The sequence below is a fragment of the Chiloscyllium punctatum genome, chromosome 40 (genome assembly GCF_047496795.1).
Source record: "Chiloscyllium punctatum isolate Juve2018m chromosome 40, sChiPun1.3, whole genome shotgun sequence".
Lineage (NCBI taxonomy): Eukaryota > Metazoa > Chordata > Chondrichthyes > Orectolobiformes > Hemiscylliidae > Chiloscyllium > Chiloscyllium punctatum.
Genome location: NC_092778.1, coordinates 36972936 through 36998801, shown reverse-complemented (window position 1 = coordinate 36998801; position 25866 = coordinate 36972936). Strand labels below are relative to the sequence as shown.

General features: G+C 40.3%; 1 protein-coding gene across 7 annotated transcripts in view; it reads right to left on the bottom strand.

The window, feature by feature from the left end:
• Nucleotides 1-25866, bottom strand: part of rbfox1 (RNA binding fox-1 homolog 1) — a 1745467-nt gene that overhangs the window by 1279350 nt on the left and 440251 nt on the right. The window contains exon 1 of one of the 7 annotated variants that reach the window (XM_072559566.1): nt 14701-14816. The exons of 3 other annotated variants lie outside the window; for them this stretch is intronic. In XM_072559566.1, the coding sequence (XP_072415667.1) occupies nt 14701-14745 (45 nt within the window). In that variant the 5' untranslated portion in view covers nt 14746-14816. Of the gene's footprint in view, nt 1-13738; nt 13879-14531; nt 14548-14700; nt 14817-25866 lie in introns of those variants that run through there. 3 more of the 7 variants (XM_072559577.1, XM_072559573.1, XM_072559576.1) reach the window with 3 other exon arrangements.

The following is a 25866-nucleotide window of genomic DNA, read 5'->3' as shown; positions in this document are numbered from 1 at the left end:
GGGGAGATCATCGACATATGTTGAACCAATGGGCAGAAGCGAACAAGAGCTAGCGAAAGGAGGCATGATGCCAAAAGTGTCAGCTTGCCAGGGAATGTGTTTTTTGGTTACCTTTCTGACCAGAGGTTATAACAGGTTATGGCAAAGTACCAGAAAAAGATATAGTTGCCTGGGTAGGCTGCTAATGACCTTATGTTGGTATAAAGCATGGACGACCCCACTACAGCTTGTCTCCGAGAATGGAGAGCATTTTATTTCTACACTGACAACGTGGTCAGTTTCATTACACTCCAGGTTCCCCCCACAGTCCCTATCATGAAGCTTCCCCTCACAGCTCAAACTGCTGACAATGGAAGCTAGGAGAGCTGTTCACTTGGCTTTGGAGGTCAGAGCTGACAAGATTTTGCAGGACATCAGATTAATTAAGCATTCTGTTCCCTTTGAGGGCTGGTGAAGTACTGAGCCACTATCTGTGGGGAAGGCACCTACTAATCATTTCTTATTGTAACACCCTGCCAGATACACCAACATTCTTGTGAGTACCATGCAACCATCAGTGGTAAACTGTCCTTGGTCTGTGGTAAGATGCACTTACAAACTGTGCTTACAAACTACATCAAAACCATTATGCTCCAGGACTAGTCAATCCTGAACTCCCTGAAGTTCAGTAACCTTCAGTTCCTGAGCTGAGGCAATGGGGAAGCACCAACATCAGTAAACAAGCACATGGATGGTTCCATCAGCAGATTTCCTTTCCTAAAGGAAAGTTATTAGTGAAACAGATTTTTATAACAACCAATGACAGTTGTCACAGTTACCATTAATGACACTAATGTTGTATTCCTGATCAATTACTTTGAAGTTAGACTCCAGTAGTTGTCATGGTGAGAATTTCTTTAAGCGTGCAGCGCCTTTAACCTTTTTTGCACAACCTTGTACCCTACTAGCTCAATAAGGCTGACCTGAATATAGCCTGTGTAGAAAATGTTAGGTCCATATAATTATAAGAACGTTGGTGCCCTCTGACACAATTGTGGTCAGTGAACAACAAGATATCACTGACTTTTCATCCTGGGATCTGAAAGAAGCCCATGACAGGAAAGCTAAGGGCCAATGTGATCTTAGTGACCAGCCCTGGCTTGAGCTTTAATATTGGCTGCAGTAGGTAACATCACTCATTGACATATCTCTGCAGAAATTCACCAAAGATCCGCAGAAAGCACCTTCCAAATCCATGACCACTTCGACGTACAAATACAAGGATGCCACCACCTTCATGTTCCCCTCCTAGAAACTCACCATCCTGATTTGGAAATGTATCACTGTTCCTTCATTGTTGCTGGGTCAAAATTCTGGAATCCCCTTGATCATGGCATTGTGTGTCAACCAACAGCAGGTGGACTGCAGCTGTTTGAGAAGGCAGCTCACCACCACCCCCACCTTCTCAAGGGCAACTAGAGATGGGCAATAAATGCTGGACAGCCAGCAATGTCCATATCCCACAGATGAATAAAAAAAGTCATGTAACAGCATCTCATATACTGAAGCTATGTAAGAAATTCTCTGATTATCCATTATGGACAGGGGTTCCAATGTAGCTACCCCTGTTATCTGGTTCTCTTTTATTACTCACTCCTGAACTCAAAAGCCTATAGGCAGCAACATTATCATCGATTTGGCTACTAAGAATGGTAGAATATCAGAAACTTGACATGATAAGCTGGCAATCAACCTCTACATATTGCAGAACTCCTTTGAAAAAAACACCGGCAAGGAATCTACCATTTTGGAAAAGTTAAGAGGCTGCTTCATGCCTTAAAAATGGGGCTGTTCTGTTGAATTTTCTGTATCTACTTTTCAAAAATTGTAGTACAAATGCAGCACAAATTCTGAAAACTCCAAAGGAAAATTATTTAACATTACCCAGAACCATGATGTGGCTTTCAGTTTAGCAACATACAAAGTCAAAATGCAAGTGTATTTCTTTATTTTGTGGTGAAGTAAAAGTATGCATTTCAAATTCACACTGTCTCCAACATGGAGATTTGCTAATATTAGTCTCAGTTTGACAGAAACGTTGTGATGTGTTGAGTGAACGATAGATATTTCAGGGACTGCAAGCTCTTACATTCTGCTAAAGAGAACCGTATTTTTATTACATTTATGAACTTAAAGGCACAAATTTATCACTTGAAATAAAAACACAGAGCATTTCTGTAACTTTTAGATCATCTGCTTGTTACACAAGTATCTAAACCATTCTGATACACCATGTAAAAACTTCAAAACAGGGCCAGATAGATAAAATACTGTAAAAGTGCTGAGCAATACATACTGAAATTGCAAAGTTATTACTTGTCCTACATTTTATGCACAAGTCTGGATATAGAATCACAAGAAAATGTTGAAATTGTGAAAGGATTTTACAAACACATTTGGTGTCACACATAAAATAGAGGATAAAGATAAAAGCACAGGTATACTATAAATGTGACTCTCGTGGTAAGAACACGGAAATGGTGACCAGAATTTTGTGTGAAACATATAACCCCAACCCTCAGCTAATGGGTCAAAACCAACTTAAAATCGGAATGACCAGATCCGATCTGTTACCACTTTATAAATGTTGGACCATTAAGAGGCTCAGGGTGAGACTTCTGCTCCCACTTGGGAGCATAGCTCATATTAGAGAGTTGCTGAACAACAGGACTGGCTGCAGGGATTTGAACCAGTCCCCAGTGAGGAGTCATAGAGCTGGATTCTAAGGTATGTTTAAGGCTTCCAGCAGAGCCAGAGTAGCAGACCAGTGGGCAGTGGTGGGAGGAGGCCCTTAAACAACGAGGAATTGGTTGTTTCAGACAGCATCACCACAACATCAATTTTATAGCCCACCTGTATTGTAAGCTGAAGCCACCTACCGGGAGAAATAGTTTTAAAATGTAAACAAATTGCAACTTCATACATCCTCCAAAAACATTTTTTTCATAAAATAAAGAAGTTACATACAAAATCAATAGTACTCCATGTGAATATGTTGCCCACCTATGATTTTTCCTTTTCAAAGTGGCTATAAAGATCTGTTGTTGAATTTCTGATTTGAATTGTTGCAGTGTCAAGCCTAGTATCTAAGATGGACATGGGGCCGAAACCCCAGCAATTTCTACAATGCTGCACAGCTCATGTTGGTAATCTGTAGTTTGCACAAATCCCTCCTGTATCACAAAGAGTAAAGTTTTGAATTGAGTAAAATACCCTCATCTATCATGAACATTAATAGTGCTGGCAGTCTTGGCGAAGAAAGTCGCAGTTTCTCGTTTCATGCCAATGACCTTTCATGCGAAGTGGGAAAAGTTAGAAATGTAGTCGGTTTGAGGAAAGTGGACAAAAAACAAAATGGAAGTTCTATGATAGGGTGGAAGACAGGAGAGAATAAATGACAAAAAAAAGTTTTTCAAATTGGCAGCTGGGATCATGGTTCAAAATTGTTGAACTCAATGTTGCATCCAGAAGTGTCAATCCAAAAGATGAGGTGCTGTTTCTCGAATTTACATTGAGTTCCATTGGAGCATTGCAGAAGGCTGAGGACAGAGGAGTCAGAGTGAGTGTAAGGTGGAGAGTCCTAATGAAAGGTGACTGGTAGCTCAGGGTCATGCATGCAAACTGAGCAGGGGTGTTCAACAAAGCAGTCACCCCATCTGGGAGATGAAACACAACTTTGGGTAGGATTTTAATTTCTAATGCAAAGGCTTCCAAAAGTTCCAGAGCAGTCATTTTTGAGGATTCAAACAGTTCTACAACATTTTTCAGCCATCTTCTAAATTTGCTTCTTCCAACATGCGATGACTGCTGCAAAGTTCACTTTAAAGATCAGGCAGAAGATGTCAGAGCAGAAGTAGGCCATTCAGCCCATCAAATCTGTTCCATCATTCAATGAGATCATGGCTGATCTACTCATCTTCAACTCCACTTTCCTGCTTTTCCCCAGAACCCTGGATTCCGTTCCTGGTCAAATATCTGTCTGTCTCAGTTTTGAATAATGATAACGCTCTGTGGTAAGGAATTCCACAGATTTCCAACCCTTGGAGGAAAGAGATTCTTCCTCATCTCTGTTTTAAGTGGGGAACCTCTTACTCTGAAATATGCCCTCTGATTCTCGACTCTCCCACAAGGGGAAACAATCTCTTCACACCTAACCTGTCAAGTTCCCTTAAAAGCTTATACATTGCAAGAAGATGTGATTCAAAATAATTCTGCATTTAATCACAATGTCACTATCACCAATAATGACATTTTAAGATATGAACCAATGGCATTATAATGCCTAAATGTTAAATGTTAAATTTTACACACCAGGATACCATTCAAATACAAAGTAAGGAAGGGTGGTTCTAATATAAATGTTTGCCACTGAAGATTAATTTAGGAAGTATATAACATATGCAAAGTTATATTGGTATTAAGTCAATGCATAAGTTTAAATATGATAATCATTTACTTTCAATCACTTACATTTTTTCTAATATTTGCATTGTTCAAATTGAATCTATCAGCCGGCACTTCAGTGAATTATCTTAGAGAAAGCTCTAGAACACCGTTCTGAACACCATACCTTGGAAAGATAGATTTGCTTGAGAGAAAATACTGTATAGATTTATCAGCAGGATATCTGATCTCCAGGGACTAAGTTACATGGAAGAAAATACAGAAATTAATGTTGAATTCCCTAGAATTTACAAGGTTAAGGGATAATTGATTGATAAAAGTTTTCATGATAACAATGAAAACAGAAAGGGTAGGTTGAAATAAACTCGTGCTGCTGTTTGGGAAATGTAGGCCTATGGTCTAAAAATTGAAGCCAGTCTTTTCAGGAGTAAACTAGGAAACAATTCTACCCACAAAGCGTGACAGATGTTTGGAACTCACTTTTTAAAATGTTGTTCACACCAGACCAACATTAATTCTGGATGAATAGACTTTTGTTAATAGAAACCTGAAATCTAGAAGCAGGAATGGGCTATTTGACCCTTTGGGCCTGTACTGCTATACAATATGATCATGGCTAATCCTCCATCTCAACACCAATTTCCTGCTTCCTCTCCATTCCCCTTGTTGCCTTGGATCCATTTTTAGACATTAGTGTCTCTTTCTTGGACACACTCAGTGACCCGCTTCCACAAGCTGACCACCCATTGGATGAAGAAGTGTTGCCTCAACTCCATCCGAAATGGTTTATCACATAGTCTGAGCCAATGACCTATGTTTCTGAACTCCCGAATCAGGGAAGACATGCTCCTTGCATTTAGTCTGTCTAACCCTGTCAGAATTTTATAGGTTTCGATCAGTTCCCCTCTCACTCTTCTAAACTGTAGTGAATACAGACCCAGTTGAACCAATCTCTCCTCGTACAGCAGTTCTGTCATCTCTATGGCAAATCTATCCTCTCTTGGGTAGCAAGACCAAAATGACATACAATACCCCAGTTGCAATTTTAACAAGGCCCTGCATAACTACAGTAAGATATCCCTGCTTCTGAACTCAAATCTTCTTCCAATAAAGGACAACACACTGTTTGCCTTCCTAATTGCTTGCTGCACATACCAATTTATTTCCATTTATTAGAAACACCTAGATCCTTTGTATTTCCTCATTCACCAATATATTACATTTTAAATATAACGCTGCCTTTCTGATTTTCACACCAAAGTGTATAACTTCACAGTTATCCATATTATATTGCATCTGCCATATGTTTGCCCACACATCAACTTAGATCAATAAACATGAAGCTTCTTTCCATCTTCCTCACAATTCACTATCCCACCCACAGCAAACTTGAAAATATTGCATTTGGTTCCACCAAACTATGTCCCTTGAGCTTCCCTTGTGCCTATTAGGCTGTCATATAGGACCTTATCAAAGACCTTCCCGAAATCCAAATACACCACATCTACTGGTTCTTCCTTATCTATCCAACCAATTATATACTCAGAAAAGCCCTGGAAGACTAATTAAGTTTGATTTCTGTTTCAAACTCATGCCAGCTTTGTCAATTTCTGTTAATGCTTTCTAACATCTTTGATTGTAGACTCTAGCATTTTCCCTACAATAGATTTGTCAATAACTGGTCTGTAACTCTTTGTTTTTTCTCTGCCTCCTTCTTTAAATAGTGGGGTTATACTTGCCACCCTTCAATCTGTGGGAACTGCTCAAAAAGTCTAAAGAATTTTGGAAGATGGTCACCAATGCAGCCAATATTTCCATGGCCATTTCCTTTATGAATTTAGATGCAGATTATCAGGCCTTGGGAATTTGTCAGCCTTGAACCCCATTAATTTCTTAACACCCTTTTTTTTAATGAATAGTGATTTTCTTTATTCCTCCACCTCATGAGATCTTTGGTTCTCTAAAATTTTTGAGAAATTATTTCTTTTATCATTTGTGAAGACAGACCAAAATACGTGTTCAATTTTTCTGCCAGTTCTTTGTTCCTCATTACAGTTTATTTTTTCTTCACATATTTAGAGAAGGTTTTACAGTCAGTATTTCTGTTCCTTGTAAGTTTATTCTCATACTCTCACTCCCACTGCCCAATCCAATCATTTTTTTCTTGTCCTCTTTTGCTGATTTCTAAACTGCAGTCAGTCCTCAAGCTTTCTGCTTTCTCTCACAATTTTATTTGTCTCCGCTTTGATTCTAACACTATCTCTAATCTCTTTTGTAAGTCCTGTTCTACTACTGTACCAATAATGAATAAGGAATGAATGAGAAATCAATAAGGAATGAATAATTGTGGTAATTCATGCATATTATGCCTACACATTAGCCATTGCTTATCCATTGATAACCTTTTTCATAAGGTGGCCAATTCATCATTGCCAACTCAAATTTCAAACCCTCATAATTCTCTTTATTTAGATTCAGGACCCTAGTTTTGGATTCAACTTCTCTCTCCAGCTTAATTAACAATTCTATCATTTTGTGATTGTTTTTCCCCAAACTACAAGAACATTATTAATTAATCTTTTCTCATTGCACAATGTCAAGTCTGGAAAAACTCGCTCTCCAGTTGTCCAATCTATAGATAGATTAAAGTTGTTCATGACTGTAGTTGGACCCTTATTGCATGGGTCTCTCATCTCTGGTTTAATACCTTTCTTTAGATCTCTGCCACTCTTTGGGAGTCAATAGAGAATCTCCGTCAATGTTTTCTACACCTTGGTAATTCATATCTCCAACTATATAGCATGATTTTCTCAGCCAATGTCCTTCCTCACTATTGAATGAGTTACTCCTTCACTAACAATGCTACCTCACCTCTTTTCTCAATTTGTTTGTCCTTCCTAATTCTTGAATACTGCTGGATGTTTACTCTCCATCCTTGATCAGCCTAAACTATGTCTCTGTAATTACAATTATAATACAATTGTGTGTATCAATTTGTGTTGTTAATTCATCTACTGTATTGCGAATACATTAGGGCACAATGCCTTTAGGCTTGTTCTTTAACCTTTATTAATCATCTTTGTTTTATTTTGTACTATGCTCCCATTGGTTTTTGCCCTCGATTTCTCTGCCTTCCACTTTAATTTCTTTTTTTTTTGTCTTTTGTTTCTGTTACCCCTTTCTATGTTCCCTGTTCAGGTTCACACCCCCCACCATTTTAACTTAAACCCTACCTGACAGCATTAGCAAACTTTCCTCCAGGGATATTGATCCCAATCCTGCCCAGAACTAGTTCCATCTTCCCCAGATCTGATCCCAATGCATCCCATACTACAGACTTTGGCATTAGACACACGCTAGCCTCTCTGCATCTTTGAGTCATATCTCCCATCCACATCTTGTGCACTTTTGCATTCTGAAACTGCACCTCAGAGTGCACCAGCAACAATGATGACAATGCTGTTGCTAGGGCACTTTGTATTCCGGGCCAGGGACCCAGACCACGGATGGAGCAGGCTGCATCTCGGGGATGTTCACTTCCTCTCTTTGGCTCAAAGTGAGTAAATCCTATGGATTCAGAAAACATCTCTGCCAAAGCACTGAAGGCATATAGGTGTGGAGGATTATGGTGGGTGAGACAAGATATTTCATGCACTGATGAGAATGGTAGAGTATAAAATAGGAGGTCAAAAGTAAGGGGTAAGCCATTCAGGACTGAGATGAGGAAGAATTTCTGCATTCAGATCTGTGAACCTGTAGATTCTCTACCACAGGAAGCTGTTGGGGCAAGTTCATTAGATATATTCTAAAGTGGCCCTTGTGGCTAAAAGGATCAATGGATATGGATAGAAAGCAGGAATGGGATATTGAAATTGCATATTCAGCCATGATGGTGCTGCAGGCTTGAAGGGTCAAGTGGCCTGCTCCTGCATCTATTTTCTATGTTTCTATGTTTCTAAGCCTGAACTTTGGCGGGACATGGATGCTGTAGCAGAGAATCAGCGAGTGCGAGGCAACAGAGAGAAAATGGTGACATTAAGCCTGTTGGAGTGGAGATAGTCACTGACCTTCTTCCTTCAGTGCTAGGCATTCTTTCATACAACTGAGACCACACTGACCTGGGTGGCAACATCACCTGATGAAGGGCTCCCGCCCGAAACGTCAACTTTCCTGCTCCTCGGATGCTGCCTGACCTGCTGTGCTTTTCCAACATTACTGTAATCTTGACTCTAATCTCCAGCATCTGTAGTCCTCACTTTTGCCTGGCAACATCAGCTGTCAGGGTCTGGTGTAATGGCCTCAACCACTGGTCCTTGGCGAAGAGGACGTCCCTCCATTGCTCCATGCCATCAACTAGGACCTCCAGGTCCCTGTCCACAAAACAAGGATCCATGCTGGGGAGGTCTGGACAGTGCTAGCCTGGGCATACTTTTAAAGATGGCACCAGAGCGAAGGATAACTGGGATATCCCTGCAGTAGCAAGTCTTCTGGGTAAAGCTCGTGGTGGAATTGGGATTAGAGTGTCTCCATGGGGCTATTCTTGTCTGTTTCAAAATCTTTTAAATTGTGTTATGTCAATAGCTTGGTTTATTATATTAACCCTCTTTTCGCATGTGTAATAAACCTCCTTTTTTTGTTAAAACCAGACCTGAATCATTGCATGTTCAGAAAAAAAAAACAACACATGAAATAACAATTTATCTATCAAGTGAAATTTTAGTTTAGGATCTGCTCCAACCATAACAGTTACAAACCCAGAATATATACCAAAAACACAGGAGACTATAGAAAATACTACACAGGGATTCAGGGGAAATAAAAACAAGGACCAGAGAAATAGCATGCAGTTTTCATTGAAGAGATGGTAAAGTTTAGAGCGATAACAACCACAAGTCTTATCAAAAACAAAACAATGACTGAGTAAAATCAGAAATGACAGAAATCTGATGAAGAACATATTCCAGTCAGAGAAAACCGTGTCGAAGTTTGGCCAGCATACATGCCATATAATCCATTCTCAGTCAGTACTGTGAACCGAGAAGAGACATTATCATAGATTATTTAGACTTTTATGTTGAGAGATGGGTCAGTCCAAGAATTCTGACACAGCATGAACAGATACAAAATGATACCTTGTGAATATTCTGTGCCAATTCAGACACTTAGCTGCTTAATTCGGCCCCACCACCTGCTTCTATTTGCTGCCACCATACTACATTTATGGTCGCATTGTGCTGCTAAAAAAAATTGCAGCGACTGCCAAGGTAAGGAAAACATTTGCTTTACTTAAGCTTCATCATGCCACAAGGTTGTAAGAGAGAATGCAAAGCGATATGACAATGCATCCGTTCCCGTGGCAATTATATTGTGCCTCATTAACAGAGCACATAGTCAGACACATCTCCTTCAGACTGTAATTTAAGTTATTTTCCTTAACGTCAAGTAATCAGCATTTGACTTGACATTTCAGTTGGGATCGAGTTGGGATGAGCCGATATGTAGAGGATTGAATGATTTCTAGCTGTTTCACAGGCTTGCATGGTGTGTTGCTTAAGGCTGCAAACAGGGTGGAAATTGAGGAATTGAAGAATCTGTTTTCAACTGAGGACGAATTTTATTACCTTTGTACATTGAGAAAACCTGCAATCCCTGGAAAGCCAACGTAGACTTGTCCTGCTGTGCGTTTTCCACAGGAAAAGAGATGTCAGTGTTTCTTCTGAAGAATATAGCATTGATGATGTGAACAAACAGCAGTGTAGGGCAAGCTGAGAGTAGCTATTGTTGTCCTCTGCTGGAGCCTGTGATGTAAATGGTAAGGGCAATAATGACCTTTGACAGCCGCAGGCAGTGCAGTCAGTGCCCCATGGTTTTTCCATTGTGGCTGCAGCAGGTGACAGAGTTCAGGGACAGCTTCCTCGATGAAGCACAAGCATCTCAAACATTGATCCCTGATCAGGTTGAGATTTGAAAAATACCTCTTGACGACCTATTAGGCCACCTCTAATGCAGTTTCCTACCCGCACCTCAAACGCACACCTACCTCCTTGAGCGTGAAATCAAATAGTCATAAGGCAAACTGCCCAGCTCTATGACAATGTTACTTCTACAATTTACGATGGTGATAGTGGAATGGAGAAAATTTCTGGTGAAAGGCTCAGAAGTTGATTTCCTCCCCAAGAGGACCACAGAGGGAATGAGCTCACTGGATGCTGCTGAGTACTAGAGCTGCCACTTATTTATCAGTTTGCCATGTGATAAATTAGGTGACATATCAGACCAAGGTTTAAAAAATGGAGTACCCTTCTTTACTACAACAATGCACTTTCAGATATCTCTGTTGTGCAGTCTGCAGGCCTGGATCCATACCAATATTATGCTTGGCAAATGTTTATTGTGGGGTGCATACACATGCATCACCTCTCATTGTGGACCCTCATTGCCATTTTCTGGAATGACGCTGGAATCATATTTAGTCCCTTGTGCCTGTAGGAGAATCTTCAAGATAACATTGAAAAATGCAGTCGGAGCAGTTAGTTTTGATGCCTATTGCACAAGTAATGCCACCTTCAAGAACCATTTCATAGAATTAGGGTGGGAAGTGATGAGAAATCGCAGTTTGTAACCAAAGGGTTTATATTAATTTTGGCTCAATAAACAAAACTAAATAAAACCCCAAACCTGAGCCAGTTCATTCATTCTAATTTGTGAGTTGCCTAAGTGTCAGTGTACAATCACTTAATCATAATAAACACAAAATTACTCATTCCAAGTGGAGATAGTTTACTCTATTGGAATACATAATAAATCATACATAGTATGTGCCAAGACAAGGCTTTCAGGTCTGTCATATCGTGTCAGTACATTACTGTAATGAGAGTTCAGAAAAGTCTGCCCTATTGATTTTTAAGACAAATAATTTCAGTTTACAGGAGAATGTACAGAGATTATGAGCCAAAAAAGGTGAAAACTACTTGTATTGAATCAGCACTTGAGAAGACTGGAGTCCAATGAATAGAACCGTGTTCAGTAAAAGTTTCCTTAATTGTCATAAACTTGAAGGTTAACAAATTCAAAAAAAACAAGTAACAATCTGCATGCATACAACTTTGTGGTTGATAAGATCCACAAGCATCCACTCCCTCCACCACCAAACACTCAGCATCAGCAGTGTGTACTATCTATAAGATGCACTGCTGAAGTGCACCAAAGATCCTCAGACAGCACCTTCCAAAAGCACAACCACTTCCATCTCAAAGGATAAGGGCAGCAGATACATGGGAACATCACCATCTACAACTTCCCCTCCATGCCATTCATCATCCTGACTTGGAAATATATCGTTGTTCCTTTACTGTTGCTGGGTCAAAATCCTGGAATTCCCTCCCTCAAGGCGTAGTGGGTCAACCTACAGCAGGTGAACTGCAGTGGTTCAAGAAGACAGCTCACCACCACCTTCTCAAGGCAGACTAGGGATGAGCAAAAAATGCCAACCAATGATGCCCACATCCCATGAGTAAATAAGAAGAAAGTAATTATGCTTAATTTTGTTTGTACATAGTGACAAAAATATGAACTTTGTTGTATAGAACTTAACTCAATTATTTTTCACACTTTTAAAAAACTGGATATAATTCATGATTCCTTCCCTATTAAATGTGATCTTGATAGATATTTTTGTTTAGAAATGAATCATTAGAAATTTATTTTAGTAGCCTCTCATGAACATTTGATAGGAATGGAATTGCACCAGAAATTACACTTAATGAAAATCAGAAAGCCCAAAAGATTACATGATGTAAAATTGCAAAGTATCAGACCAATTACTCTGAAAACAAGTCATATTTTGAAATGATATTCAATATACACACCACAAACCTGGCTATCCCAAGCAGCTTCACAAATGTAATTAACCACCATGTGATTTTACAATCCACATTATTTCCCACGAAACATTAATAATGTGATCATTCTGTGAGACACTGTAACTGTAGTTATGCCCCAAATTTGCAAAGGCAATGTGCCTGAAACAGAAGATAGTTCCAGGAAAAAGGCATAAGAATGGTTCAGACTATGGGATGGCATAGTGGCTCAGTGGATACCACTGCTACCTCACACAGCCAGAGACCTGGATTTGATTTCACCCTCGGAGAACTGTGTGGAGTTTGCATATTCTCCCTGTGTCCGCATGGGTTTCCTCACACAGTCCACAGATGTGCAGATTAGGTGAGTTCGCCATGCTAAATTGCCCATAGTGTCCAGGGATGTACAGGCTAGCCAGGGATTAGCTGTGGGAAATGCAGGGTTACAAGGATATGGTTCTAACTTTTTAAAGAAACTGCAAGGCATTCCATTGATTCACGCCATGTAAGGTATATTTAAAAGTTACATATTTATACTTTCAGAAAACAAGCCCTAAACTCAAAATCTCATCAAGAATGAAAAATAAATATCAAACTACATAAATAAAACACAGTAGACAAATCTATTTTTTTAAGTTTCCTGTACTAATAAATTTCAGACTGTGAGTACACTAAAAACATCTAACCACTTTCCATGTATGGAAATCCTCTTCCATGCAGAATAGTTAAATATAAAAGTCTAATTATGACAATAAATGTCCCTACTTGTACAGATTGTTTGAGCTCATAAAATACAGTCAAGCACATTGTCAGTGATCAACCTCGGAAAAAAAGTACCATTTGTAAGTCAAATCAATCTGGTATAACTACATTTCTGTTTCCTGTTTTCTAATGTAAATACTTAGATTGAATCTCAGAGTACATGGTTAAATAGATTACAGTGCAAGGGTTTAAAAATTGTTTAATGTTATCAGTTTATATACGATCAGATTTAAACACATTTACTGAGTAACTATTTGTAAGCCAGCGTTCAGTTACAATTTAACAAAATGATTTGTTAAAAGGGATAGGAATTTGAACAAAATTATGTCTACTTCAAATTACTTTCAATAAAATAGACTGACCCTCAAATCACAATTTCTTCAGCACATGTTCCTTGCAGAATTGGCACTTCACGGTCCAATCTAAGTACATTTCAGTTACATTGAAATCACAATAAAAATACTTAAAGATCATTCTTATTTTTTCCTACATCAAATTAAATAAGGTGACCATTTACTTCAATGTTAATTTGAATCAGCTGAACATTCAGAATAAGGAAATAAAGTTTTGCGGCATGCAGGTTGCTTTCCACTTCAACGGTTTAAAAATTCTCAAAAATCCTTCAAAAGCGCACATGAAAATGCATATGAAAAAGTTTTGTTTTAAAAGTGTACCTGTTTATTCCCTTTGTTCCCTGATAAAGACAAAAGCACTCATCACTTTCTCCATTCTTCTACACCCTGGCAGTACTGGCAGCATTCATGTCTCTTTTTTCAGAAACTCAAAAATTCCTGTGTTCTTGAATTCGACAGTTTATCATGTTGTAGCGACAGATGGTCAAACAGGGAAGAGCATGAAAATACTAAATACTTTATAAGCTCAGCAGAGTTTCAGATGCACTGTACTCCACACTTTGGCACACGGGCAATGCAATTTCTCCTTTGTAGTCTAACCAATGTTATTGTAACCCTTTGAGGAACATGCTAGCATTCTTACAGCAATTTAAAATATTGCTTTGTGATTTTACAACACAGATTACACTTTGCATCTTTATACCTCATTAGAAAGATTCAGCATCAGAGTCTGATAAGATTCATCCCTGCTTTGTCAATGAATTTCAATTATAATAACAATTAAAATGATCAAAAACACATTTGAATTCTACCAAGTGCTATAGCGATACAATACTCTAAGCTGGGAAACAGTTAGGAATAAGGGGATGATTGTGAACAATAGATCATTATTTCAGCATTCAGCAGAGTGTGAAACTCTCAGAATTTTGAAAAATGCAATACACTTCAAAGCACACTCAATCCTTACAGGGTTAACACTCATAGGTATAAGACACACAGCTTCCAAGCAAATAATATTCTGCATTGTTATATTGCATCCCTCTGCCATTCATTTCAGCAGTTTTACAAATCCCCCTCCTGATAACCAAGCTAACAGTCACATACGAACACTAACCTTTCCGTATTAATTTATGTTCTGCAATTCAGCAGGAACAAAAGCAACGCAGGAAAAGCAGCTATTCAGTGTCACATTGTCCCAACAGCCTCCCCAACAACGAGCCTTGCAATTCAGCCCCCTGACTCACAAGCTGTCCTTAATTGTTTAAAGTCTTCCACTGCCTTACCTGAAGGGCATCTCCCATGACTGCAATTAGCTGCCAAGATTTCATTCTCGGCTGTGAAATGCCTCCTGTTCCCTCACCAGGAGAACCAGAGAGGTAGGGGAAGGAATGAGAAATACCCACGTGCTGGCAATATAAATGACTACAGACATCTGTCGCACTTACTGTGCATTTACTCTGTTCTGCTCCTCTGCTTCCCTTACAATGTTTGGATCAGGTACGGAATGCTCTTAGGCTGGCCCACAAAAAAGGAAAGGTCACCAAAAGGGCCAGGAGCAAAATACAGCAGGTCTCCTCAATTGGGCTGAGGCCAATCTTTTGTTACTTATCCTGTATCACAATGACACTCAATACAGCCTAATCAAGTCACTGCATGGCAAATAACAGTTCAATGATTCAGGTACTATCTATTTCTGCTGCATGTGTCTCTTCCTTGTTCTTTCAAGCATTAAATATGTGCCACATGACAGAATAAGGCACCTTGCAAAATCTGTTGTGTCCACACACGGAAGCCAGTGCACACTGAAGACTGTAGATGCTGGACAATCAGACCTGTTATTATTATTTAGGGATTCCCCAACTTGATTTAAACTCTAATATGGAATAAAGCAGTCTCTGCTGCATTTTCTAATGTTTCAGCATTAAATCACAAAAGCACCTTAATACATGGGCAGCAACATTCGCACTCATTCCCGACTGATTTAAAAATGTGTTTAGCTTCTTTACAGTTTGCTTTTAACCATCAATATGTGTGATCCTTCAAGGTGTCATGATTACTCTGCTAATGTCACTTATTAGTTGTCTGATAGAGATCTGGTTTGGTAACTTAAACAATCTCAATATGATTTGTCACATTTGAGGATGCACTTGTAATCTTCCAAGGAAGCTTAATGGAGCAGATTTTATATAAAAACTGCACAGTGATTTATGATACCTACCGTAATACCCACTATGAAACTGCATTCAACGTCCGAATACTGTAAGTGTTGGGTTGCCAGATATGTGTTGCAGACTATAACTTTACAACTAATCAATTATTACTCAATTAAGGGAGGAAGGTAAACAGTTCAAGCTGATCATGTTCTGCCAGAACCTACAATGTTCTGATGTGAAGTTCTTTTTTAACCTGAAATGTTAACCCTGCCTGCTTTGTTCCACAGACACTGCCTGGCCTGCTGAATATTTCCAACTTTTTTTTAAACTTACTTCAAATATCCAACATTTACAGTTATTTGATGATTGTTCTTAATTACCAATCATTTCTGCTCAGGTAAATGTTACAATGGTGCCTTGGAATAAACCTGTAACATTAACACAAAATTTTAAAGATGGACTTATATTTTATGCAATTCTGAGCTTTGCTTACTCCAGGACGTGTTAACCGTTTAAATATTGATTGGTATTTTTAAGCTGTATATTCCATTTATAGAAATTTATTAGTGGAGTGCATTTGTAAAATTAGATTTCTGTGATAAATCAGATTCTGAAGTTTACATTCAAACTGTTTTTCATTTTCAAGCATGAGCAGAAATGACCCTTTTCAAAATGTACTATTCCATAGAATCATTTCAATATTACCAAACAGTAGTGACTGAAGTTGGCAATTAAACTGTTAACCATTGAAAAAAATCTTAACATTCACATATGTATTTAAAATTTGCAGAAATACTATCACAACTGTGTTGTTAATTTTTACAAAAGCAATTGTAAAATTGACCTCATTTTGCAAAAATAAATTTCAGCTGATTGTAACTGGACATGGGCACAAGAACCTAAATACATGGCTGTTACGAGTCACCTGACTATGCAAGTTCTCTGCGGATTACGTTGACGCACGCCATGTAACAACTCTCACCCAGATGACAACAACTCATTGTGAGAATGTAAACTGGACATTGATGAGGAAAAAAAATCACAAATCGTAGGTGGAAGGGAAGTTGTTTCGGGAATGCAAGTTTTTGACTTATTGTCATGTCTGATTATTGTCATGTGTATTTTACAATGAAAGGTATTGTATAGCATTTGGTGCCATCTTAAAATACAGCAAAATGTCTTGTATAGGTCATCTGGCAATAGCAGCCATCATGGCTTGCCAACTAAGAATAATTCAAAGAGACAAGTTGCCTAGACAAAGAGAGAGTCTCCATTTGGAACCATCCAGAATAAACATCTCTCCAATCAGAGCGAGGAAAAGAGATTTTAGCAGCTGTAAATTTGCAGTTTACTTCCATAATGTAACTTTAGAGCCTGCAGAGCCAAAAGTCAGGAGTCCTCTCTATCTTCCGAATGATGTTGCCCTGTGAAGCCAACCATCCTCAGAAAACAATCCAACTACAGAAGCAATCACAGCTGCCAGAAAAGGCTTCAAATGCCAACTTCTTCATTTCAACAAAAAGGAGCTCAAACAATACCTCAACAGTATAGCGTAAGAATGCATTGGGGATTTCTCCTTCAGCGTTCCTTTTGCCTAATATGTAATTCCTAATCTTTATTAGCACTGCTGCCTCACAGCACCAGGGTCCCAGGTTCGATTCCAACCTCAGACGACTGTCTGTGTGGAATTTGTACGTTCTCCCCGTGTCTGTGTGGGTTTCCTCTGGGTGCTCCAGTTTCCTCCCACAGCCCAAAGATGTGCAGCTCAGGTGAATTAGCCATGCTAAGTTGCCCGTAGTGCAAGATGCACTAGTCAGAGGGGAAATGGGTCTGGGTGGGTTACTCTTCGGAGGGTCAGTGTGGACTGGTTGGGCCAAAGGGCCTGTTTGCACAGTGTAGGGAATCTAATCAATCAGTTAACTGGCCATGCTGGGCGGTCATGAGAATGGTAATAATATGGGTCTGGTCATATATGGTGTTATCAAATGAAGTTTGCATTTGATTTGGACAACTCTGTGAGTTGGATTTTAACTTATTTAAGCTGCTTTGATTAGGTTTTAATAAGGACTGGGGAAATATGAAATGAGGGATCCCCACGTTGTTTACAGGGGTTTAATTTCCACAACCTGCACAGTGATGGTCGCAGTCTGGGTCTTTGCTCAGTCTGATTTCCAGTCAACTGGGACCAATATACTGAAAGCAGCAAGGCAAGGTAGTCAATCTGTACCCTGAAGTAGGGAAAGTGAAGGGCCAGATGGATCCCAGGGTGGGGAGGTATCTCAGGAGTGGAGTGAGTGAAGATTGTCACCATTCATCTCTACCACCACCATCCCCAGGACCCTTAAGTCCCATGGGAAAGAGCTAGTCAGATTCTGAAATCAGGATGTGTAGGGTGGATTGGGGTGTCACATATAAGAGGATTTGTGGGCCTTTTGAAGGAGTAAAACAAAGGCGTGTAGCAGTACTTGATGATTTTGAGGGGGATTTGGAGATCCATGAGGGAGGCTACAGGACTGAGAGTGGTGATGGAAACATCAGGAGGTTCGAAACCTTGGGATATGTTCAGAGACTTCAGGACAGATCAAAGGACTTGGAGTTGAGATGTGATCAAAGCTTTCAGAGAAAATACCAAAGCTTTCATGGTGCAGGTCAGGGGCACATTGGAAGGGTTGAGGGGGGACCTAGTCATGGGTGATTGCCTAGGAAAGCAAACTGGACCCAGGAGGTCTAACAATTGAAAAGGCCTTCAGGTCCTCACCTAGTTCCCTGAGGCTTTGGAAACCAAGCTATCCATGGTTCAGTTTAAGAGGGAATAACAATGAGACATGCAGCCTCACTGCAATATTAAGTTTCAAACGTCTTCCTTGGAATGTTTCAGTCTCCATCCTATTGGAACTGAAAGAGGGTGACACACAGCAGTTTTGTGACAGGGTTAAGGATGTTAACATTTTAACCTTCTACTCATCAGAAAACCTCTGGGTTTTTTTTAACCATGTTTCCAGTTCCACTTTAAAGCAGGCCCACAATATCTCTGTACAAGACTGACCAACATCTATTTTCTGGATAAATTAATTCATCCATTGCACTAGGCAAGCTTGACTTATCATAATTCAGGATGGTCTACAATCCAATCACAAAAACATATGCACATGAGGAATGGGAGCAAGAATAGCCATTCAGCCCCTTGAGCATGTTTCCAATTTGATAAGATTGAGGTTGATCCGATTACAGCCTCAACTTTACTTTCTGGTCTTCCCCACTCACATACTCTTTAGTCCTTTATGCCATCAATAAACTGTCTAACTCAGCCTTAGAAATATTCAAGTTTAGTGGTAGTATCCCTACCTGCATGCTAGGAAGCCTGGGTTCAAACCCCACCTGCTCTGGAGATAGGTAATAACATGTCCAAACATGTTGATTAGAAAATTTATGACTCTCTGAGTGGGTCTCCACTGATGTCCTAGGAATAAGCTGCCACAGTTTAACAAACCTCAAAGAAAAATATCTCTCCAAGAAAACTGTTTATTTTTAAACTGTGTCCCCCTGTGCCCTAGACAGCAATGGTTCAAGATGACAGCTCTCTCAAGGGCACTTAAAACATGGGCAATAAATGCTGGTCCACCCAGTGATATCCGAATCCCCTGAATGATTTTTTAAAAAATTCTGACACCCCACAGTGGGAAACAACCTTTCAGCATGCACTCTCATTCTTGTAATCTCCAAAGGGCACATGCACCAACCTTTCTTCATAAGGCAACTCCTTCATCCCAGGAATCAGTCAAGTGAACTGCTTTGTGCTGCTTCCACTGCAATTATTTCCTTTCTTAAATAAAGTGATCAAAACTGCACTCAGAACACTATATGTGGATTCTATCCAGTTCCCTGTATAACAGTAGTGAAACATCTCTACCATTCTGTGGCAGTCACCTTGCAAAATGTCACATTTCCTTTGCTTCTGTAATCTATTGCTGTACCCACATGCTAGCTTGATGTGATTCCTCAACCAGGACACCCAGTACCAGTGAGCTCTGAAAACCTCCTCTATTTCAACAATACGCTGATTTTCTATTCTGTTTCTCAAAGTGGACAGATTCACATTACACCATATTGTACTCCATCTGCCAAATTTGTGCCTGTTCATCGAACCCTTTGCTGGTGCCTTATGTATTCTTCAGAACTTACTCTCCTAACGACCCTTGGGCCATCAGCAAATTTTGCAACAATAAGTTTAGCCCCTTCATCCAAATCCTATTAGTGACTCTGTATCAATGATTGTGATCCTGCAGCTTCCCTTAAACAGGTATTGAGCCTCAATAATGGAAATTAAAGAATTAAAACCTTTTAAAGAAGCCTTTGCAAAATTTGGTAATGATTAGTAGAATTGAATCTAGCTTTCCCCCTTCAGGACCCTAGAGCACTATCTGTACCCGCCTCAGCTACCAACAAAAAAAATTGTAAAGTTATTTAATAATCATCAATGTTGAGGTGGAGCCATATTCTCTTGCCCATATAAATTTCTAGGACACATAGATTCTTTTGAGGTATAGACTTATATGGATTGTTATTTCATCTTGTTATTAACCTTTGTCCATTTTGTGGGACCAACGCAGAGCATTTTCTCATTTCCATTATAGATTGTAGATGATTCTGACATCTTTTCCATCGCAAACTGGAAGGTTACAGGTCATAAATGAATGAATGCTAACTGAATTAATATTGAGTTGTGGTTTGAAGTTTTAAAAGTTGTGATTTTTTTAAAGTTTTAATTTTATGACATGCCATTATTTTTCTTTGAAGAACCTCACAAGGATGTTAGAGGACACCTAATCTACAGTTCTGACCTGCTGCGCTTTTCCAGCAACACATTTTTCAGGACAGTTCTGAGATGTCACAATATGACAGTGCAGTGAGATTTTGCTGAAATCTGACAACGATAGAAATGGCCAAAATGTGAGAAATGGACTTTGTAATATTGCTGCTACACTGGATAATGCTACAGCATTCTGACAGCATGTGCAGTGTAAATGCCTGAACTCTGCCGACAGCACAGGACGTACAAGTGTCCTACAAAGCCTCATTATGACCTTGTAATAAGCCCAGGTAATTGTGTTTTAAATGAGACCAAATTCTATTTATTTGGATATTAAAATCAATTTGTGGAAAAGTACAAGTGTACAGAAATGACTGGGGCCAGGTTATTTGCAGTAAAACACCCTCAGCTTTCCCAGAAAGGGTTCAACTGTCATGTAAATCCACAGTCAGCATTACGTCAGCATGGGCCTGCGGTGAGATTCTGAAACCCGACCATGATCAGTTTCCAGGCTTTCGCAATTTCGTTCCTTGTATGCAATAAACATGTATTCCTTGACCTTAGATTGAAAACTGCTCAACTTTTGAGCTCCAGCTGAAACAATTTCTGACCATTAGGCAGCATGTTTACTCACAACAAACAATAAAGAACATAACTTTTGTTATGAGGCTTTTGTGGCCTCAGGTTGTCCCAAAGTATTTGACTACCAACAAAATAATTTGAAATTTAGTTATGGTGGAATAGTGGGGAATGTGCCATTGAATTTGAACACAGAAAGGTCCCAAAAAAAAGGTATTCAGATCAAAGACCAAAAATGATCTTTTTTCCTGCGAATTATTGCAGGATAAGTATACTAGAAGATACAGATATGGGGCGGGGTGGGGGATATCAAAATGGAGGTTAGAGTTCATAGGTTGAATTTGTTGAAATAGTTCAGAAGGCTGTAAGGTTCCAGAATGGAATATTCAGTCATGTTCCTCCAGCTTTAGGTGGCCTTTACTGGAGACACTGCAACAGGGTGAGGACAGAAGTTAGAGGTCAAGGTCAGGCCTGCAGACTGAATGGAGGTCACCCAGTCTGCATGTGATCTTCCCACCGTACAGGAGACAACATTGTCAGCAGCGGATACAATAGATTAGGTGTGGGGAAGTACAAGTAAATGGTTATTCCACATGGAAAGGATGACTGAGGAAAGAGGAAGCAAAAGGGCAAAGGTTACATCTCCTGCGATTGGAAGGGTGAAATGTTGAAGGTGATAAGGGAGTGGACCACACTTGAGAAAGGTGGCAGAAGAGGGGGAGGTGATGATGGTGTTCAGTGGTAACATTATTCTAGAGGTGATGAAAATGGCAGATGATGAGCCTTTGATTAAAGAGACCAGAGGCTTGGAAAGCATTGATGAAGCGAAACCTATTGTTGTTCTGACTAAGAGGAGAAGGGTGAGGGCAGAGGTGTGGGAGACGAGTGAACATGATCGAGGGCCTTGTCATCAGCGATGGGGTGTGGGTATTCCTCAGCTGAGGGCAAAGGGAGACATGTCAGAAATACCATTGTGAAATGTTGCACTAATGTAACACTAATGTAACACGTTAAATGTGGATGAAGTGAAAATGAACTGAACCAGGCAGAGGATGTGATGGTGGATCAGACCGTTCAAGCCTCAATTCCAGGAAGAAGTGACAAACTCTCGGACCGTTCTTGGCGGGAGGATAGCAGTGTAGAGGGATTGAATTGCCATAATCCAGATGAAACTGTTAGAGCTAGGAAACAGGAAATTGATGAATTGTCATGGGGGTTAGAAGAATCGAGACCTGCAGATATGTGGCCTAGGGCCTTTTGCTTTTCAAACAAAGCAATCCTCAACATTTTCCTCAAGCCTCCCCTTTTCGATATCTGCTTTCAGATACAGTGGAACTGCCAGGCAAGCAGCCGGTGTAGTCTCAGCAGCAAGTGAGAGAATAATACTGATAAAGAAGCACTATCATCTTATCTGACAGTACGTACCACTAACTCTGAAATTGTCACTGCATAGAGTTGAGAGAGTAATGTATTTCAAGCTCAGGACTTATTTGGAAACACACCAAACATTCAGCAGGAATGTATCAGTGTCAAAGGCAATGTACTGGAGAGAAGACTCAACAACTGATCGACCTAAACCCTACCAGAGCCAGCTGCTTTGCAGTTTCTATAGATCATAGACTGAAATGAACCACTGTCTCCCAATCCACCAAACCAGAGTGAAGGCAAGCCAACTTTAATCCCAGGGGGCTGCTTAAAAAGAAATCAAGAAGGGGAAATGTTTTTGCTTTTCATCTTCATGATAATGGGAGACAGGCAGGAAAGCGGAGCTGAGGCCATAAGTAGAACAGGCAAGACCTGATTGAAATGTGGTGCAGGTGCAATGGGCTGAATGACCTACTCCGATTCCAATTTTCTAGCTTATTTTCTGCTTGGGTCTTTTTATTTTGGTGGGATTGAAAGGTGAGGAATTGTAAATACAGGGTTGAGATCTCAGGGGAAGCTCCGTCTGAGTGTCTAGTTGCTGACAGCTTGTAGAGAGTGAAGGGGTCCTGATTGTCTCCCTCCTACAATAAGATTGAGGTTATAACAAGGCCACAAAAACTTAGGGGTAAGCTCTGGGAAATGCTGGAGCACTCCCCCCTCACTGGTTAAGGTGGTGGAGTTGCTCCACAAGGTATCTGCTTGTTTTTTGTTATGGCCTCACATGACCTTTGTGGTCAAGCGTTTCTCGTGATTCATTCACCAGTTCGAGCTGATCCCTCAGAAGACTGTCTCTGGGTTTTTGGATGGCCAAAGAGGCCGGGAATGATTGATTGCTGCATTGTCATGGCTACTGCTGGGATAATGGCTGAGAAAATCTTCTGGGCAATAATCACACACCAAATGAACATGAATAGAGCAGCAATCTTTGTGGCTTTGCTATATTCTACCACCAGGTAGGAGAACAGGATTAACAGCTCACTGCATTCCTGGGGAATCCTGCAGAAAATCCATGTGCTGTCTCCTCTTGTTTCCCAGCAGTTAGAGAGAAACTGTCCTCTCCTACAGGGTCTCTGTCCCCTCACTGATGCAGAAATGGAGTGTGTGATGTGAAAAGCTGCAAATGTCATTAGCTGCCATATGGAAGTATCCACTTGGTGTAGAGATTGAGGGTGATAGTACCGTGATGCTCAGTAGCAGTGCCATCCTTGTACTGTTGACAGTCTGGGGCTCAGTGCAGTGGTCATCACCTTTGTGAATCCCTGGTACTTTAGCTATCACTTCTTGCTGGTATAGAGTGAGGAGACATTCTCCTGAAAGACCCTTAGTGGGTATAAGCTATTCATTAATCCTCAATCTCCTCCACCTGTTTCCCATGTTGCCTATGCTCCATTTTGTAGTCATGCTGCTAATCAAAAAGGTACTGCCATCTCAGTCCCCAGGACCAAAATTACTCAAATTATCCCCAGACCTTCTCCTGTTAGGCCAACAGCTCCAATGGTATTCTTTAAAAGACCCCACACCAGCTGATTGGAAATGTTTTTTTAATCTCCTCCAAAAGCAGAAAATAATGCTACAACTAATTCTATACCACCAAACGAAAAAAAGAGTCAAATGCATCTCTCCCGGGGGTGCCACGAGTTTGAGGATCCATTGTGGAACCAAACACATGCTCAGCTGGGTGTGCTTAAGACAGGGTATTAACTAGGCATCCAAATGGTAGATTGTCTGCCAAATTGGCTCGAATGACTGTTTAATATCATGCTCCATCCATTGTGCTTGCCTCTGGTGCATACATAGCACTCCAGAGTTAGCTTCCCATTAGTCAGGTTGCCCCACTTGGCTCGCGCTGGAGAGAGCCAGTTACCAATCTTTGAATCCAGGATTTTGAAAGCACTAGCATCCGTGGTGCTGTGTAGCCCAGTTTTACCATCACTGTAATTGATTCTGCAATTAGTCAGCGTTTGGCACTAAACGGAACTGAATTATTCATTTGTGATATTTCATACGTTCCCAGTTTTACCCAGTACCGGTTAGATCTTGAAAAAAAGATTTGACTTCAGCAACAGGTCTTAGCAATAAATAGTTCTGTACTCCTGCCAAGTTGGCAGAATGAATTTTATAATATCCACTGTAGGTGTCACAACTGTGCAATTATAACATACATTTTGTAAAGAAAGTCAATCTGTCTTTAAAATGAAGATTCCTATAAAATGACTCCCAGAAATCACTTGACTACCTTTGTGGATTTCAACTGGTATTGGGACTAAACAGTACTTGTTTCAGGAAGAAATCACAAGAGACTTTTTGAACTACAATTAATATTTCCAAGGGTAAGCAAAAACTCCTTGATAATGGTTCCCCAGATGTGTGAATAGCTCTTCCTAGCTCAGCACAACGTGAGACTGAGAGCCATTCAAGCTAATGACCCAGCTAGTTAAAAATTAATTACCTCAATTAATAAACAAGGGATCAGCTCTGTCCCCAAGGCTTAGACAACCCAATGCCAAATAAGGACATATGATTTGCCAATTTTGGGATAGCAGCTATTTTAGATTTTGATCTTCATAAGACAATCTATGAATAATCATTTTGGGCAGAATCCTCACATAAATTCTGAGAGGTATTATCAGAGTGGGTTTCCTGCATAGGAGCTTGAGAAGGCATGCAGATATCAATTGTGGTTCTGCTGGAAGAGTTCAGGAAATCTGAAAGAGCTGTAATGACAGAGCTAGTGAGAAACCTTCTCACTCACTCTCTCACCCCCACATATTGCTGACTTCACCAATACGGGCCAACACTGGCTATGACTACAGAAGCTTTTGCACTTGTTGAATTCTGACTTTAAGTTTTCATCTGTTTCACTTTGGAGAGATAATCTTGAAGTGAGAAAGTGACCTGAAGCAATCCCAGAGAATTCTGTTTTTGTTTATAGGTAAGCCTGGTGATTGCATTCTCATTGTTGAGTCAGAAGGATAGGATTCAATCCCCGGTCCAGACAGTTGTTGCAAATGGATCTCTGAATGCAGCAACTGGTTTTCCAGTGCCTTCTGATGCTGCCTGGCTTGCTGTGTTATTCCAGCCTCCTGCTTGTCTACATTGGCATGAAGTGGCGGCACAGCGGCTTAGTGGTTAGCACAGCGCCAGCCATCTAAGTTCAATTCTAGCCTTGGGCAACTGTCTGTGTAGAGTTTGCACGTACCCCTCACCCACTCTCCCCCCCTTCTCCCACCCCATCTCCACCACCACCACCACCACCACGCCCCCCCCCCCCCCCCCCATCTATGTGGGTTTCCTCAAGGTGCTCCAGTTTCCTCTCATAGTCCAAAGATGTGCAGATCAGGTGGATCAGCCATGCTGACTTACCAATAGTGTCTAGGGATGTGTAGGCGAGGTGGGTTAGCCATGTGTAATGCAGGGTTACAGGGATAGGGTAGGGGGATGGGTCTAGATGGGATGCTCTTCAAAGGGTCAGTGTAGACTTA